General features: G+C 35.1%; 1 protein-coding gene across 1 annotated transcript in view; it reads right to left on the bottom strand.

Annotated features, from left to right (window-relative positions):
- Positions 1–3,585: 3,585 nt before the first annotated feature.
- The window catches only part of LOC102809018 (1-phosphatidylinositol 4,5-bisphosphate phosphodiesterase epsilon-1-like), a 116,548-nt gene continuing 101,477 nt past the window's right edge, over positions 3,586–18,656 (bottom strand). Inside the window, exons 35-40 of the mRNA XM_085504598.1 lie at positions 18,036–18,161; positions 17,702–17,893; positions 15,466–15,603; positions 14,801–15,022; positions 13,676–13,775; positions 3,586–5,041 (exon numbers count right to left, since the gene is read on the bottom strand). Coding sequence (XP_085360724.1) covers positions 4,806–5,041; positions 13,676–13,775; positions 14,801–15,022; positions 15,466–15,603; positions 17,702–17,893; positions 18,036–18,161 — 1,014 coding nt within the window. The 3' untranslated portion in view covers positions 3,586–4,805. The remainder of the gene's footprint in view (positions 5,042–13,675; positions 13,776–14,800; positions 15,023–15,465; positions 15,604–17,701; positions 17,894–18,035; positions 18,162–18,656) is intronic.

Genomic DNA, 18,656 nt, shown 5'->3' with positions numbered 1-18,656 from the left:
TAAAACTATCCGGTCTGTGCAGTGTCCTATGACATCTATGTACCAAGTTTCATTGAAATGTGATGATTAGTACTTCGACACCAGTGGAAAACCCAAAAATTTACCCAAATATTTATTATTATGCAAATTAGGTAATATGCACAGATTTTCACCAAAAACTAATCAAAACCTAGCATTAGTTCAAAGCATCTATCTACCAAGTGTCATCAAAATACAATGAATGGTTGTTTAGATATCAGTGGAACAGTCATGGAACAGCTACAAATTGGCTAATTATCATGCAAATTAGGTAATTAATTTGCACAGATTTTTACCAAAAACTAATAAAATCTGCACATAAGTTCAGAGCATCTATGTACCAAGTTTTATCAAAATCCAACGAGTGGTTCTTTAGATATCAGTGGAACAGTCATGGAACAGCTAAAAATTAGCTAATTATCATGCAAATTAGGTAATTAATACGCATGGATTTCTACCAAAACCTAATCAAATCTGCGCCTTGGCCCAGAGCATATATGCACCAAATTTCATCAAAAACCGATGTATGGTTCTTGAGATAGCAGTGGAACAGACGGATACACAATCACACACACACGCACATGCATATATAGACACACTAACTGCAAAGACTCCCATTGTATGCTTCGCACATGGGAGTCAAAAATGTCCATCTAACACTCCCAAATCACTCTGCTTAAAAGCAAGCTAAATATGCTTTGACTGTACTGTAAGTAAAACCATAGACCTTCAAACTATTTTCAGTTATATGGTAAAATCTGTCTTGTGAACCTTCTGAAGAAAATAGGGAAAGCTTTCAACAACAATCACAAATTAGTTTCCCCTGTGACCAATGTCACTTTCAGCTTTGATTTATAATTTGTTCACTGACACATAGACCCTAGGAGAAAAACAGTAATGGGGGGGAGTCCTCCCCTTTCTTACCCCCCATGACTTTTTTACTTTGCAGAGCTATACCTCCGAGATCTTTAGTTTGTGCATAGATAGTCTTTGGTTATAAATTATTTACTTTCCAGTCATTGTTTTAAGTGTAAGCCTTTGTCGTACTTTCGGCTGTGGTGACTTCCTGTCACTATACTTTTGTTCCTTTTGGGTTAGCTAAACATCTGAACGCTTGTTGAAAATCACACTTTGAAGTAAGAGTTTCTAATGGAATAGCAAGCAATCTAATCTATTCCTGAAATTGTTAAATTATATAGTGTTATCTGTAAAAATAAACTTCTAAATAAGTGATATTCAATTCTAAATATAAACTGACTGCATGCAGAATCTCAGAGAAAGAATTACATGTACATGCAGAAGTGGACGGATGTTGCAACAGCAGAAGTTTGGGCCTGAACATTTCAGTCGCATTTTTAAAATGATTTTAAATAATGTACGTATTTTCTTAACAAACTGTTACGTGAGAGGAGGTAGAGTATGAACTAATATTTTAGTTTTTGAAACTTTACAAAGATGTGTGTTCCAGTAATTCAATACTCAGTGACTAGTTAATATCTTTGATGAGCCAATAATAGCACATTAATAGGGTTCGATTTGAATAGATTCCTTGTGAGATTGGTGCATTCTTTATTCAAAAAACTTAAAAAGTTTTACTGCTACTAAATTATACATATGTTTGGTATAATTTATTGTAAAACATATTAATCATGTTGTTATGAAAATAGTTTCATACAAAACGGTGAAAATTTTACAAAAGCCTTGTGATGCCAGTGATTTGCTAGTTTCCATTGTTATTTAAATGTAATCATCAGGGGGGTAATCCATTAGAAAACATCACTGATCCACAGTAGTCTGTGTTCAGGCACAGCCCCTCGGGACTGTGGCTGTATACTGTTTCTGTGCATTAATAACGTGAATCGCCTGCCATCGACCCTTTAACATAAACTTCTAGTTTACAACACACATTATGAAAAGTAACTGGTTAAGTATTTTGATTCAAAATGTTATAGTTTGGGTGTATTTGAAGACTGAATTTTAGTTTTCTGTCATTAAAATGGGAATTTTGTTTATGTTTGAGCTTAACCCCACTCATAAAGACACAGAATACTTAGTACCGCATTTTGCTCTTTTTTTGGATTAATAACTCGCTATTCATGTGACGTTTTGGAGTAACTAGCTGTTTATGTGACTTTTTTTGGTGGAAAGTCAGTTGCCGAGTATTTTGGGGGTTGCACACTGTTCAAAGGTTCAGTGGTGAATGTCTTGTCTATTTGTTCAAGGTATTATAATGCTGGATATTGCCTTTATAACACAAAAAGTAGTACAGAGCCTCATTGTCAGTCCATTTTTATCTCGAGAATAATGTCACAGAATGTGCTTGCATTGATTGTCAAGATTAGTATAGTTATGAATAAGAATAAGAATATAATAGTTAAACTTTCAGATGGACATTGAGTACAATGGTATTTTGGGTGCTTAGCCTGGGCTCAATGTTTGCACACACTTTGTTAGCCCGTGATAAGGGTCTAGACCGGATTTTGAACACAGGTCACCTTCTATGTTTAATAACCTATTGCATTACACTACATATTATTAAATCAACAGTATCAAGTGCACGATTTGTTGTGATTTTAAAATGTCTGCATTTTTAAAAATAAACTAACCCAAAACTTCATATTTTGTCAAGATATGTAATTCCATATTTCAAATTTTTACGTTTATATAATATTTAATATTTTATATTTACCTACAATTGTACTGGCTTAACATTTAAGCAAGCTGAAGCGAGGAAGAAAAAGGAGGAGAGCTGTCAATGTCCATGTGCCATTATATCTGTGACATAAAAAAACGACCATTTTATTTATTTATGTAATGAAAAATAAAATGATCAATTATACTGCCCATTAAAACAAATATTGTCACCCACTCCATCATTAAATAAAAAATTACTATTATCCTGACCAGTATAAAAATAGTGGTCATTATAACTACCGGTTTTAAAATACTGGTCAATATTTTGACCATTAAAAAAGTTCTGGTTGATATTCTGGCCATTACAAAATATAGTGGCCATTACAATGACCAGAAGTGACTTTTTAAAGGGGTCTGAGGGGTGTAAAAAACAAAGTTAAAGTGAAATGAAAAATTATTATAACCTCCTCACTAACCTAAAAGTATGAATAAATATTCAAAAGTTGTGAAAATCCGGACACTTATGATTTCTCTCATTTTTGCCTTTGAAATTTCATGCTGAAATTTGTACAAAGTGTTTTCCCCATACATGCAGTTCACTAGTTCAATATAATTCTGAACATATACTGGTGCAAAGACAAGATCAGGGGTTAAACATATCTCATGAGCTCAGATACACACTAAATGCATTTTGTCTAGTCTGCCAAACTAACCAAGGAGTTGGCCATGCTATGAAAGACATATTGCATATTGTTAAGTCCACCGTCTAGTATATATTTACATGTTATCTACACACTGGATTATCATGCTCACAATCAAACTCTCATATATACCACATTCAAAGCATTGAACGCTTGTCTAAAAGCAACATTATAACTGACTATGATAGTAAATATGCGGATCTATCAAATATGAAACACTTGATTCACACCCTTTCTTAAAATCAGGTAATTGTAATTGTTTTATTGCAGATTCAAGTGCAAGAACAACATCTCTTGGCAAAAAACTGGCATGTACCACTTATACTAGTGGATGGACTCTGTTTGTTTTAAATGTTGTACAACTATCAAAATACTAGTAAATTAAAGAAGATAAATTATGTATTCATTTGAAACAAAATCTCTCCTTGTCGTCCCTTTATCCTGGCATTTGCATCAGTCCACAAATGGCAATAAATCTCAGATAAATCAAATGGCATAACTGAATCTAGATCTTATCATTTATTCTGGCAGATAAATCATTATATATATTATACAGATGAATAATATATAAACTATCATTTCAGTGAAGTAAGAGGCACGTTCAGAAAGTATATTGTGTAGCTTTCTTTTTGAACACTTGCAAAATATAAAGTAATCGAAAAACAAATTTAAATTAGTTTAATATATACAGTCACAGCATTGTAGAAAAGTATTGTTTTCGGTCCTGATTTAGATCTTGATTAAATAAACCAAAAGGTAAACAAAATAACTATACATTACACAGTAGTGAAGAAAGGTTAAATAATTCATATTCTGTATACAAGTCGATTACATATCACACAGATATAAAAGTTATATAATTATGTACATAGTATTTACATGAATAGAAAGTTGAAAAAGTCTTTAATGTACAAAGAGAAAAATTAAAATGCATCAACAACAGCTTAACTGCAAGTTTGTGCTACAATACAATTTGTATAAAATGATTGGAATAACCCCCCAGTTGCTAATAAGTAGATTACATCCTGCAGTTCAAACTTTGATTCTGGTTGCTTCTTCAATAAAATAATCATAATAGACATAATACAGTTTCAATGCAAAAAGCACATTTTCAGTCATACAGTTCAGAATCATTAAGCTTAATTGCATGATTTCAAATACAAAAAATACAGCTTGTTGACCATGCTGTCTGTGTCAAAGTGCAGAGGCATAAAGATATTGCGCACTTTTCAATGGTCCATTGAGGAAGGTAATATTCCCCAACATGTGGTTACTGGACAGACAATTATCATGGAAAAACAATTGTGATAGAGGGTCCTACACCATTTAGTAGCAACTTGCTGTTTATTCGTGTAAATGGAACGGTAAATCTGCATGTAATCCATATTTGTATATGGATTTTAAAAAGATTTTTTCTTGTTTTCATCTTCAAACAAAACAACTATCATCCCATCATTCAGTTGATTTCCAGTTCTTTCGAAATTTACTGAAAGACAATTTCTTCAGCTGCTTTGCTGATTGTCTAGCGACTGAACGACGTTTCTTGTAATCTTCAACTGTAGTTGCAGGCAGTACATCTCTGGCCTCATCATCAATCTCAGTCTTAGCATCCTTTTTACTATGACCAGATTCGGAAAATGTACGGAAATTACTTGGCAGTGTTTTAGAGCGTTCTGATAAGTCAGCTTCTAAAGATACAAGACACATAGTTCATGTGTTACTAGATGTTTTATGCACATCTATTAAATTGACAAATAACTTTGGTGATGGTACAGTGGTTAGCAAATTCACCTTGCATCGGGAAGGATTTAGGTCTTTTTATTTCAATTGCTATCAACTTCATCAAGCAGAGCTAGTCATATTTCTGATTGTCTGTCATCTACATACAGTGTGTATCATTGTCATCGCTTGTGCCAGCTTTGCGCATTCTGGAAATTTTTCTGAAAAGTGCAAGTCCAATTGACTTGATATTTAGTATATACCTTTGTTAACCTCTCTCAAATTTGTTAATAATTGTGGCAATATCTTCAATTCTAAATTTTAAAGAATATTTTCAACTTCTACGGCTATTCTAATTGTTTTGGTATTGCATATGTGGAAGCTTTGGGTGGACCACAGTGAAATTGACTGGATTCCTTTGTCAGATTAATTAATCTAACATTGATAACTTTCCTATTTAGTGAAAAGTCTTGTTATCTTGGAAATGGCTACACTGATTAATTTGATAATTATGCATCTGAAATATAGGAGATAATATCAGCTGACAGACTGCTTGTTTCTTTGTTCGGCCACCCTTGTGTTTAAAAAATGGCTAACACATCCTTTGGATGGTGGGTAGATCAGACAAGTGATGTTTGCACCCAACTGACTACTATGACTTTGGATGAATATAAATACTATACTCGTTTGACTTGGCTGATTGTCAACCCCTCACTTTTGGGGCATTTCTATTTTCATTCAGTTCACGTTCAGCGAGATGCTCACCAGATCCAAAATGCTCCAAATTTGATTGCCTGGTCATAAAACTTGTTCTTTGAAGAAAATATTTGGTAATCGTAGTCCTAAATAACTATTAAAAATAGCTAGACGTTTCGAGCAATGGCTCTTTATCGATAGCATAGAAGAAAATGTTAAACCGTACAGGTAGAACATAGGAACGTAAGAACACGCATGAACTATAAATTAGAATCACAAAAAATTCCACAATAGAACAAATAACGCGCCTTAGGTAGTAAGCTCAACAAATGTGTTGAACGGTTTGTTAATTCCATGAGGTTCTTTAGTTCCAAGGCGGAATATAATTTCCTCCTCGACACGCCTGAGCTGATTTTCGTTGCCATTGTCAACACATACACCAGAAATAGACATATCTGTAATGTCATGTCCACTAGAATTAAAATGAAGTAAAACCGGATAATAACTATTTTTCTGTCTAGTTTGACGTAGATGCTCAGCAAACCGATCACCCAATCGACGAACTGAATAACCAATATAAAGTTTCCCACATTTAATACATGAAATGCAATATACAACATTCATGGTGATACAACTGAACGAATATTTGACCTCAACATCTCCCTTGGGACCAAATATACGATTAGAGTCTGTAATAAAAGGACAAGTATTACACCTAGGTCGATTACAGGGAACAGAACCATATTTCTCTGGGTCTCCCCTTTCACCCGTATGTACCAATAAACTCCTTAAATTAGTGTCACGGCGACAGGCAGTAGCAGGCACTAGTGGAAACGTAGAACTAGTCTCCTCGCTGGTCTGTAAAATGTGAAAATGTTTGTACATTATGTTTTGAATCCTGACATTTAAAGGATGGTATGTACTGTAAAATGATTAATTTTCACTGGGTTAAAATTTCGCTGATTTACCATTTCAGGCATATTCAGTGGGTTTTAAATTCACGGTTTCGTCATTTAGATAATGTGTAAAAGCTTACATTTAAAAACATTGTCCCGAATAGTAGAATTAATAAGGCTGCGCGAACATCTAATAAGGCGTTGATTACAGTGTCGTAGAGAAGCGTTCGATACACTGCTACTTGAAGTTAAGTCTAAATCCAACAGGAATTACTTTATTCTGAAGGCAAGCATCAATGAAAAATATGTGGATGGTACATCTAGTCTTCCCACTATTCGGGACAAAGTTTTTAAATGTAAGCTTCACTATAAACAGCGTCTCGATTCATTAGATTCACTATATAACCTGTGCCAACCAACCCAGATAAGTGCAATTTTCACAGCTGTTTACTCTCTGAATAAGCGTTTATATACAATTCATTGCGAATACACAAATTAATGAAATTGAACAGACTCTGTGCAGGTAAGTATGAAGAAAATGGTGAGTACAGGTTGTCTGTTGCTGAGCGCAAAAATGTTCGCCGGGTGGTCACTATCTCTGAGGACCTCCCTCTTAGTGTATTCGAACGTAGCGTAATGAGTCCTGGACTGAATTTAATTCCGGTTAAATCCAGAGTAAATGAATTTCAGGTGAAACGCGACGCTGACAGTTTTTTTCGCCGACTAAGACTGATGTAGTACCATGCGCAGGACGCTGATCACGATCGCGATGAAGCTAGCCAGGACATGGATACGATTCACAACGCTCGTCTATTTGGAGCACCACCATCTGTGTCTTATTGGACACCACCACCTGGTCGTAATGATACTCTGGATCATTATATAAGTGTATTTAGACTTAATTCTTTTAAGTCACGACGTGATGACATTGTTATTAAGCCAGCTGACAAGGGTGGAGCAGTTGTGGTTTGGCGTAGAGATTTGTATCTGGTGGAGGCGGAGAGACAGTTATAGGATACAGACTCCTGCCAGGCACTTGATGTGAATATAACTAATGAAATACATCGGGAAATAGTTGATGTAGTTAATGGTTATATGGCTAAAGGTGATTTGCCGAAAGAGGCTAAAAATCTTGTAGTGCGCAGACCACGAACACCAGTCTTTTATCTATTACCTAAGATTCACAAGGTAAACAATCCTGGTAGTAGTCAGGATGGAATTCTGAAAAAAAGACTCTAGAAATGAGATGAGATCATGATACTTGGTAGAATATGCCAACCTATATAAATTGATTCTCATACTCCTCAGGTTCATAAAAAAAGATGTTGGCATCCGAGAATTTTGTTTTTGTGGACGCCATCTTGGATTTCAAAATGGCCGCCATGAAATTACCTCCTGGTAGATAAACTGAAATATCTCAGTTTCTATTTAGGGTAGAAATTAATTTTTAGAGTCAAAATGTATATATTTGAGGCCTACGGATACGATAATGCCATTAAATAGAGGGCTAGATTAAAACAAATGGCCAATCTATAAACATGAGGGGTATGTGAATCAACATTCTACCAAGAGTCATGAATTCTATAACTTTTCCAGTTCAAAATATTATATACATATAATATAATATTTCAGTAATGATACAGCTGTAAAAAGATGGAAGCTACATGGAAATGACACAGACATTGATTTCAGCAAGTGTGTTATATGCCAATGTGCAGTTTCCCCAAATTATAGCACCAGAGACCCTCAGTTGAGACTTGAAAAACTGATAGAAAAATCCACTGAAAGACAGAAGTATGACGATGATGCATTCATTGAATTTTATGACCGCATCCATCATAATAATATGGAACAGTTATCGTCTCAGCAATGATGCTTAGTGGGTTCCACACACAATTTAACTTTGCAAAGGCCATAGGACAACAAATGGAAGATTTGGGGTTGAAAGATGTTTGGGTCAATGCTGGAGTATTTGGGGAGAATACATCTGACAAGATTTTACAAGGAAAGGTCTGGAACCGTACTATCAGAGCACATAAGCTCACACTGGGTGCTTTGTTGAGGTGCTTGTGGCCTGCATTTGAGGAATGGGTGAAAGGAAGTGGACTTCCTCTTGATCCAAGTAACATGGAATCGGTCAAAAGCATAGGGACAGGATTCTGTAGCAAAGATGCAGATAAGATCACACAAGGAACCAATGATTTACTAGCTCCACTTGAGAAGCTCTATGATGTTCTACACGAATATGACAAAATCAAAGAAGATAATCCTACATATACCTTTTGGCGTCAATATATATAAATAGTGTCTATACTCCTCCTTCCAAGTCTAGCTGAAATGCTTCCATACTTTTCACCGTATAACCACACAAATTACACCAGATGGGGAAGCATATTTCTGGCAGATGCAAAGCAACCTGAAACACACGCTCCATTTGTGTATGATGGCTTCATGAAAGGTGATTTTGTGGTGAAGGAGACACGGCATCAATTCAACATGATTCCAGACGGTCAACGATTGGAACATATCAACAAAATTGGTAAAATAGCTGGTGATTTGGTTGGAATCACAAGAAGTGATAGATTTTGGAGTTTGGCCTACAATCAAAGAAGTCAGCTTGCCAAATGTCCTTGGGCCTTGTTTGGATTGAAACCAGATGAAATGGATGACTGTTGTGAGATTGATCACAAGGATCTTGGCTCTTCCAGGCTGAGTCGTGATGAAAATGATGTAAAAAAACTTATGAACATCATATATTTACACGCGAGTCTTAAGCTTTACTTAGCATAACAACTGGTGATGTTGCCACAGAGGACATCTCAAATTTCCTACTTGGAGCTCCAAAAAGAGCCAAGGAGTTTCTGGATAACTTTATCAAAGACCGGCTTATGGAAATAAATATTAGTTTTCATAAAGTTCTACACAAGAATAAATGTAAAACGTTTGCATCTTTGTTTGAAATATCAGTAGCTGTTGACAAGCGCCAGACAACACAAATCAAGGCAGATCGAGACCTTTTTCATAGGCTTGTTGTTTCTGTAGAATCAAACCGTGAAGTGAACCTTGATGACATTCGTCAGAAAGAGTTGATCCCTTTCCACTTTCACTGGCCAACACTGATGGGTCACTAAGATCAACAAATAAGTTACAACTGAGTCACATCCTTGAGAAAGGAAACATAAATAACTCTCTTCCAGTGTCTGAAAAACAAGTATGCACTGTCATTGATAAGATAGCATTAGTTCATGTGATAGGAAAGCCACCTCAGTGTAGAACCTTTGGTGATTTAGCAGATACCATCATCCATTCGGTTTGTTCACATTTCTCAGTACCAGAGTCGATGTCATTTTTGATCAATATGGAGCACTTTTGATTAAATCAGGAACAAGAACAAAACGAAGATGGGGAATCAGGCCTATTCTTAAGTTAATTGAGGACCGTAATGTAAAATTGCCCAGTATTTGGAATAACTACTTGGCATTGGAAAATAACAAAAACAATTTGGTAAACTTCCTGTCTATAGAACTGAGCAAGATTGATCCTGGAAGTGGTTGTGAACTGATAGTGAGTGGTGGATTCCAAGACTGTAAGGAGACTGTAACATCAAATAACAACCATGATGTCGCCACTTATAAGTCTCTACACGAAGAAGCAGACATGAGAATAATTCTGCATACCCATGAAGCTGTGTCTTGTGGTTATGAGCGTATTATTATAGTTGTTGCCTGAGATACAGATGTCTTGGTTCTACTAGTGGCATTCCAGGTTAAAATTCACAGAGCAGAAGTGTGGATTAAAAGTGGTACTAGTCGCAAACCAAAGTTTGTTGCTGTACATAAGATTGACCTTTCTAACCAAGTTAAATCTTAGACTAGTTTTATTGCCTTTCCTTCCATTACTGGCACAGATACATCACAATTTTCTGGCATTGGCAAAATATCAGCGTGGAAAGCTTTCTGTGCAGATGAAAATGCAAAGCTCTTGGAAGACCTCGGTAATGAACAATTGAGTAGTCTAATGCAGAACAGTTTGTTTGTAGACTGTACGAACCTTCTTCCTCAGTCAGCAGCATCCAGTTGTTGAGGTCAAGAATGTTCGAAAAACCTTGAAGCCTTACCACCTACTCATGATGCTCTGTTGATGCACATCCATTGAGCTAACTTTCAAGCATTTGTATGGCATAATGCATTGGTTACACAACCTAATCAACCAAGTCCAGATGAAAGATAGAAAGTGGAAGGTTAATTCCAATAATGATGAAGCAAGTTGGCATTTCAAGAGATTATCTTCAAGTGACGACCTGTGGGTGTACACAATCAGGGCTGCAATGTAGACAGTGTCGATGCACTAGGTCTGGTCTTTGCTGTACTGCTGCATGCACATGTACAAATTCGATTGTAGCTGATAAAGGCTGGTGTCAAAATCCATACAATGGTAGTTTAAATGATGACGACAAGGATAGTAACTCATAAAAGCTGTTATACGAGTCAAATGACATATTAAACAATGATATATCATCAAGACACGATGAATTGCATCAATGTAGTTTAATGTACATTAGTTGTTGTTTCATTATGTGCTGAAATTTTACACTTCCCATAGCTTATTATGCATTATGTTGTTTTGCATGTTGTTTTGCATCAGTTATTGGTAGTGATGTAAAATAAAAATAAAAACAAGGAATGAAAATATACTTCCGAAATATATATTATTGGGTATTTAAATTTATTTTATCAATTAAAACACTATTACATTATGCATACATCTAATTTGAATCTAGAAACATGTACTCAAAATTTTGATCATGTTGTTATGAGTAATATCTGCTTAATGTATTCAATAAATAGTTTGAAATTTATTGTAAAACAGCTTATAAAATTAATTTTGCTTTTATGCTGATTTTTATGATTCCATACAATTTGTGCACCAAAACAATGCAATTTGGTACCAAAAACATCTTTCTATCTATTATAGTTTCCAAGGTATGACATTTTACAACTTTCAATATGTTATTATGGCGCCATTTTGAAATCCAAGATGGCAGCCCAAAGAAAATTCACGGATGCCAACATCATTTTTTATCAACGTGAGGGGAATATACATTCATTTATATAGACTGGCATATTCTACCCAGAGTCATGGTCACATTCAATATTGTTGATAAATTCATCCTGACTATAGACCCATTGTCTCAGCATGTAATTGTCCGACTGAGCACATAGCATGATATTTGGATTCTATGTTGAGACCTGTGTTACGTCACAGCCTACGTATGTTCAGGATACTAATGATGCGCTTAGGAAACTAGAGTTATTTCGTTTCACGCCCGATAAACCCAGATCTATCCCGCACACTGATGGACTGTTGGCTTTACAGCATTTTCTGAATAAAAGGGCAGTTAAGGATTCTCCTACGTTTGTGTTGGTGCGCCTAGCGGAATTAGTTTTGAACAGGAATTGTTTTTCTTTTAATGGTAAACATTAGATATAGAAACGAGGTGTGGCTATGGGCAGTTGTTTTGGTCCAAGCTATGCATGTTTATTCATGTCATATCAAGAGGAGTTAATTTTTTCGTCTTTTCAAGGCACTAAACCTGAATTTTATGTCAGGTACATTGATGATGGCTATGGTGCCGTGTCAAGCAGTCGGGATGAGTTATTACAGTTCATTGACTTTGTTAACAACTTTAATCCCGCCATACAATACACACATGAAATATCAGAAATAACACTACCACTTACATACCATCCTTTAAATGTCAGGATTAAAAACATAATGAACAAACATTTTCACATTTTACAGACCAGCGAGGAGACTAGTTCTACGTTTCCACTAATGCCTACTACTGCCTGGCGCCGTGACACTAATTTAAGGAGTTTATTGGTACATACGAGTGAAAGGGGAGACCCAGAAAAATATGGTTCTGTCCCGTGTAATCGACCTAGGTGTAATACTTGTCCTTTTATTACAGACTCTAATTGTATATTTGGTCCCAAGGGAGATGTTGAGGTCAAATATTCGTTCAGTTGTATTACCATGAATGTTGTATATTGCATTTCATGTATTAAATGTGGGAAACTTTATATAGGTTCTACAGTTCGTCGATTGGGTGATCGGTTTGCTAAGCATGTACGTCAAACTGGACAGAAAAATCGTTATTATCCGGTTTCACTTCATTTTAATTCTAGTGGACATAACATTACAGATATGTCTATTTCTGGTGTATGTGTTGTCAATGGCAACGAAAATCAGCTCAGGCGAGTCGAGGAGGAAACTATATTCCGCCTTGGAACTAAAGAACCCCATGGAATTAACAAACAGTTCAACTCATTTGTTGAGCTCACTACCTAAGGCGCGTTATTTGTTCTATTGTGGAATTTTTTGTGATTCTGATTTATAGTTCATGCGCGTTCTTACGTTCCTATGTTCTACCTGTACGTTTTAACTTTTTCTTCTATGGTATCGATAAACAGCCATTGCTCGAAACGTCTAGCTATTTTTAATAGTTATTTAGGACTACGATTCCAAATACATGTATTATCTTCTATATATCATATTTATCAGTCCGAGCAGCGTTTATAAATTTATAAACTACAGTAACTGTTCTTTGAAGATTGCTTATCAAAAAAATTGGTAATCAAGCATGGGTATTGACCATTGTGAATATCGTCCGAATGTGAAGACCACTGTTACTGTAGTATGTAAATAATATTGTGAGCGTCATTGTAAATGTATTGTAGAAATCAATGACGATGCAGCTCATTTTGCAAACAAAAAAGATGTTCTATTCCCCCTAATCTCACACATGGTCAACGAAAATTGTCTTTTGGCAAATTTTTCAAATGAGTGCTCGATTATGTGCCTACCTCTCTTAAAACCTGATTTAGTGACCTGGGTACTATGGATGCTATGCTAGACAAGTATGATATTTTCTAGATCAAAGTGTAATTTTCTCAGCTGAGGTCACTGGGAGCAAAGTCTGTGAAATACCGTAACTACTAAACAACTAACCTTGTAAGGAAGAACTTTGTCTTGGAGTATTATACACAGCAAATGTAGGTTTTTTAACAGATGTCAATCGCTTCAAGGAAAATGAACTGACTCGTTTTTCCTACAAAAAAAAAAACACAACAAACAGAATAATTTAATAGGCGGTAGTTGTTACGCCACATCTTGTTCGATATGAAACTCATACACAACTAACACATGTAAAACACATTGTTTGTTTAAATAAAATTCAAACAAGCGATGTACAGCGACCACCTAAATTGTTTGTTAATACAAATCACATGGTCAATCATACTGATGTGATACATATATGGATGATATGCATGAACAGGGAACACACATTGAATTTGTTTGTTAATACAAATCACATGGTCAATCATACTGACGTGATACATATATGGATGATATGCATGAACAGGGAACACACATTGAATTTGTTAATACAAATCACATGGTCAATCATACTGATGTGATACATATATGGATGATATGCATGAACAGGGAACACACATTGAATTTGTTTGTTAATACAAATTACATGGTCAATGATACTGATGTGATACATATATGGATGATATGCATGAACAGGAACACACATTCAATTTGTTTGTTAATACAAATCACATGGTCAATCATACTGATGTGATACATATATGGATGATATGCATGAACAGGGAACACACATTGAATTTGTTTGTTAATACAAATCACATGGTCAATCATACTGATGTGATACATATATGGATGATATACATGAACAGGGAACACACATTGAATTTGAAAATATAATTAACTTAATATAATTAATTTGTTATTTAATATAATTATAGCAAAAAGTCACTGTAAATGTCCCTGCATGTAATAACATAATTACCATATTGTTGCTCTATTAGTTAGAGCATCCACTTTATAGGTAAATAACAGAAATGAGTCATAGGCTAATATACAACAAGTCATTGAAAAAGACAATAGAGATGAGACTGAAATCTTATGAGAAAGAAGCCTGTTACAGAAATGTTATGTTATGACCTAAATCTGAATAATTCTATCACCTTGCTGCATAGTGTATAAAAGTATACATGTCAGTTAGCCAGTGGGTAACAAAATAAACGGCAAGATTCAGCCTACCTGTTCTCTCTCTCGGATATACAGTTTTCCAGTAGATTTCCACAAACTCTGTGAGTGGAAAACATTTTCCATATCCCCCATAACTCTTTTTGATGAATGTCCACTTCCACTACTGCTTTTTTTCACAACACTTTGATTGTCTGCAGACATCCCATTTGTCAAATGTTCAACTAGGACGAATTCCCTTGGATCTTCTCCAAAGCGCCTTGCCTTAGCCATCGACTGCAGAACAAAATATGGTAATATTTATATGTTGCCAGATCTTGCCTTTGTCATTGTATGTACGTGGATGGTGGATGGGAGGGATGTATGAATTAAAACTCTTAAAGGGATTTTAATTGACATCCTATATTTATCTTTTCTAGAAACCAAGAAATCTTCTATCTACTATCCTCGGGCAGACGTCCGAGCATTTTCACTGTACTTTAAGATAGTTATTGAGACTCTACTTAACAGTGTAACAAGATTACCCCTATACGTGCATCATATATAAATTCGGTTGCTCAGGACTTCTTAGAAGTTGAGTTTGTGTCATTTCCACGAATTTTACTCTTTGACCACAGCAGCTCGCGCAGAGCAAATAGAAATACAGTGGTGTGCGCATTAGCAACATAGAATATTTTGTGGTGTAGCTCTGCCCCGAGAATTGCTATAGATTGTCATACCTGTGCTATAATGTCCTGTGCAGTACTTGAAACCAGAGCTCGGAATATAGTATATGGTTGTTCTTTGGATACATTATAAACACAGACGAGAAATGTCTGATCATCAACATCTGTCATATCACCAACACCAGAATCCTTCTGCAAATTACCAACATTAGATTGCATACTTTCAGTTACAAAATCAAAGGAAGCTTAGAAAGAAGTATTTGAGTATATGAGAGTATTTGAGACACATTAAAAATTAATTCAAAATTACTTGTACTTGAGATAGTGATGGGAAAACTGAAAACTGACCAATTATGCAAATCAGGTAATCAATATGAACATATTTGAGTGTAAAACTAATAAGGTCTGTGCAATGTAACAGACCATCTACATGTATGTACCAAGTTTCATTGAAATGTGATTAGAACCAAATTATTATGAATTATTGACTTAATTAGGGAATTAATATGAACAGATTTTAACCCCAAAACTAATCAGGTCTGTGTCTGTTCTAGAGCATCAATGTAGCAAGTTTCATTGCAATGGAATAATTAGTACTCAAGATACCAGGGTGAAAGCTGAAAATTGGTCATTTATGCAAATTAGGTAATTAGTATAAATGTCCACAAAACCTAAATCAAATCTGCGCATTAGCCAAGAGCATCTATGCATCAACTTTCATCAAAAACAGACTGTAGTACCTAAGAAATAAGTGGAACAGACAGACACACACACATACATACATACATACAGACAGACAGACTAAGTGCAAAGACTCCCATTGTGTGCTTTGCACAAAAGAGTCAAAAACATGTAGACCGTTTTGTGTTCATTGCAAGATCTTGCATTATGTGTGAAATCCAAAGTCATTGCAGTGGCATCAAAAATTGTGTAGAATGCACAAAATGCTAAACTTCTTTGGGGTATTTTGATGCTTAATAATATAGAGGTATGTAAATGTGTCAAAATGGGCGTAGTGCGAGTAGTTAGTGCTAGTAGCACTAATCTGAAAAAGTACTAGATCTAGTGCTAAAATGGCACTAGATCTAGCGCTAAAATGGCGTTAGATCTTGTGTTAAAATGTACATAGTGCATAAACATTTTATAATTATAGCGAATTTCAATGAAGCAATATTATAGGCATTTTGACATTCTATCTCACAGTGAATAGGAAAATCACATATTTATCCGTAAGGGATTGAACATTATATATAACATTTTCATAAATGAAATATCAAAAGACGTACATGTTTAAGGTAAAATGTCAAATCGTAAAATATAGTACACAGTAATATTTTACAAAGTTTACAGTGCAAAACCGACACGTACAACTCAACAAAGAAAACAGCATGAACACGTGCACACATGCAAAAGATATAGACAATAATTTATAAGTGGTCTCACACCACAAAACATTCTCCGTATTGAAGGTTCTAATACAATTTTTTGAATTACAAGTCAGATTCAGTTCCCATTGTTATGGCTTTTGTCTTCTGATAGTTTGGTTTAATTGCTTTTATAAAATTTCAAAAAAGATTCTCTTTAATTTCAAAGTTGATTAAGGAAGCACGTCATGCATTCCCTGATATCAAAATATTTCAAACAAGCATCCCATTTCTAAATGTGGTGTGAAACCTTAATTTGATATATTGGTATATGATAGGATAGGATAGAATAGGATTTCCTAAGCTATCAAGACAGTGTGTGGGAAGGCTGTATCAATATGTTATTACCATATGCTGGCTTAGATAGACATTTGCTAGCCAAGCTCTGGTACTTGGATCCTAATATCGTGCAACGCATATACATGTAGTACGCAGTAATTGGAAACAAATATAAGAACATGATTTGACATGAGTGCAACAATACAGACAAGATGAAAACATGATCTGATGATATACTGTGATCATTTCATTTGGCTCATTTTTAGAGCCAGTTTAGAATCAGTCTGATGAATTAATATGCATAAATTGAATAAATATGCAATGATTAGAGAAGGGACTCGTAATATTTAGCTGATAGTTTATCCCTTTGAACAGTTAGCGTTTAAATGTCACTTTAGCGAAAAATAAGTATTGGTTTTTTTCCCATATTTTTTCTAGTAGGATGTGAACTGTAGTTAAACACATACAACTACAGCACAAAGATTTTGATGAGAAATATCATGCCGTTGAAAGGAATAAAAATAAATATAAAGTTCACCACTACTTAGATTCATTAAAATTAGGATGACACTGATGACATCACTTACATCTGCACTATGTTTGAATAGAAACCTTCCACTTCCTTTCCATTTGGCCTGGGTTTCTAGTATTTTTTCATCTTTTTCCAACACTCTTTGGATCTTATTTTGTGATTTTTCATTACCCCAGCCTTCCTGTACTTCTTCCACAATCACATAATCATTTATTTCATCCAATGATTTGCCAGATTTTCCTAGTGCCTAAAAACAAAAATATTATAGTTGGCAACATTATTGGCAACTTTAATTCACAAATCGTCATATAATTAACTCTAATTTGTAATTGTAGCATTTATAATAGGTACTTATATTAAATCTATTCTGAACAATTCAATCAAATTACCTGAGCAATACATTCTCTTGTATTTGTATCTTGGGTGACCTTCAAACTGGTACATGATTCCGAAAGAACCACACCGAAAACTATAACATTGAATGTCCTTCTTTTCAGTTTGCTATCCCCAAAAACCTAAGATAGGAGAAATAGGTTATTTTTTGTATGAATATTGATATTATCTAGTTTGTACATTGTTATAAATTCCAGTAAAGTAACTATTGATTTCATTCTCATGTTACATAAAATAGCTTGGCACAGCTGAGTTGGTCACAGTGTTAAGGGGAGATGAAAAAGACTGTATCCCAATTCAGCATGCCACTATGCTGGTATTTTACATCAGCGTGTCCCTTAAGCTGGTATTTGACATCAGCGTGTCCCTTAAGCTGGTATTTTACATCAGTGTGTCCCTTTAAGCTGGTATTTTACATCAGCGTGTCCCTTAAGCTGGTATTTTACATCAGCGTGTCCCTTAAGCTGGTATTTTACATCAGCGTGCCCCTTAAGCTGGTATTTGACATCAGCATGTCCCTTAAGCTGGTATTTGACATCAGCGTGTCTTAAGCTGGTATTTTACATCAGTGTGTCCCTTAAGCTGGTATTTGACATCAGTATGTCCCTTAAGCTGGT

Source organism: Saccoglossus kowalevskii, chromosome 10 (assembly GCF_978046115.1).
Source record: "Saccoglossus kowalevskii chromosome 10, keSacKowa6.1, whole genome shotgun sequence".
NCBI lineage: Eukaryota > Metazoa > Hemichordata > Enteropneusta > Harrimaniidae > Saccoglossus > Saccoglossus kowalevskii.
The sequence above is the reverse complement of the archived record's forward strand: the minus strand, read 5'-3'. Positions and strand labels throughout refer to the sequence as shown.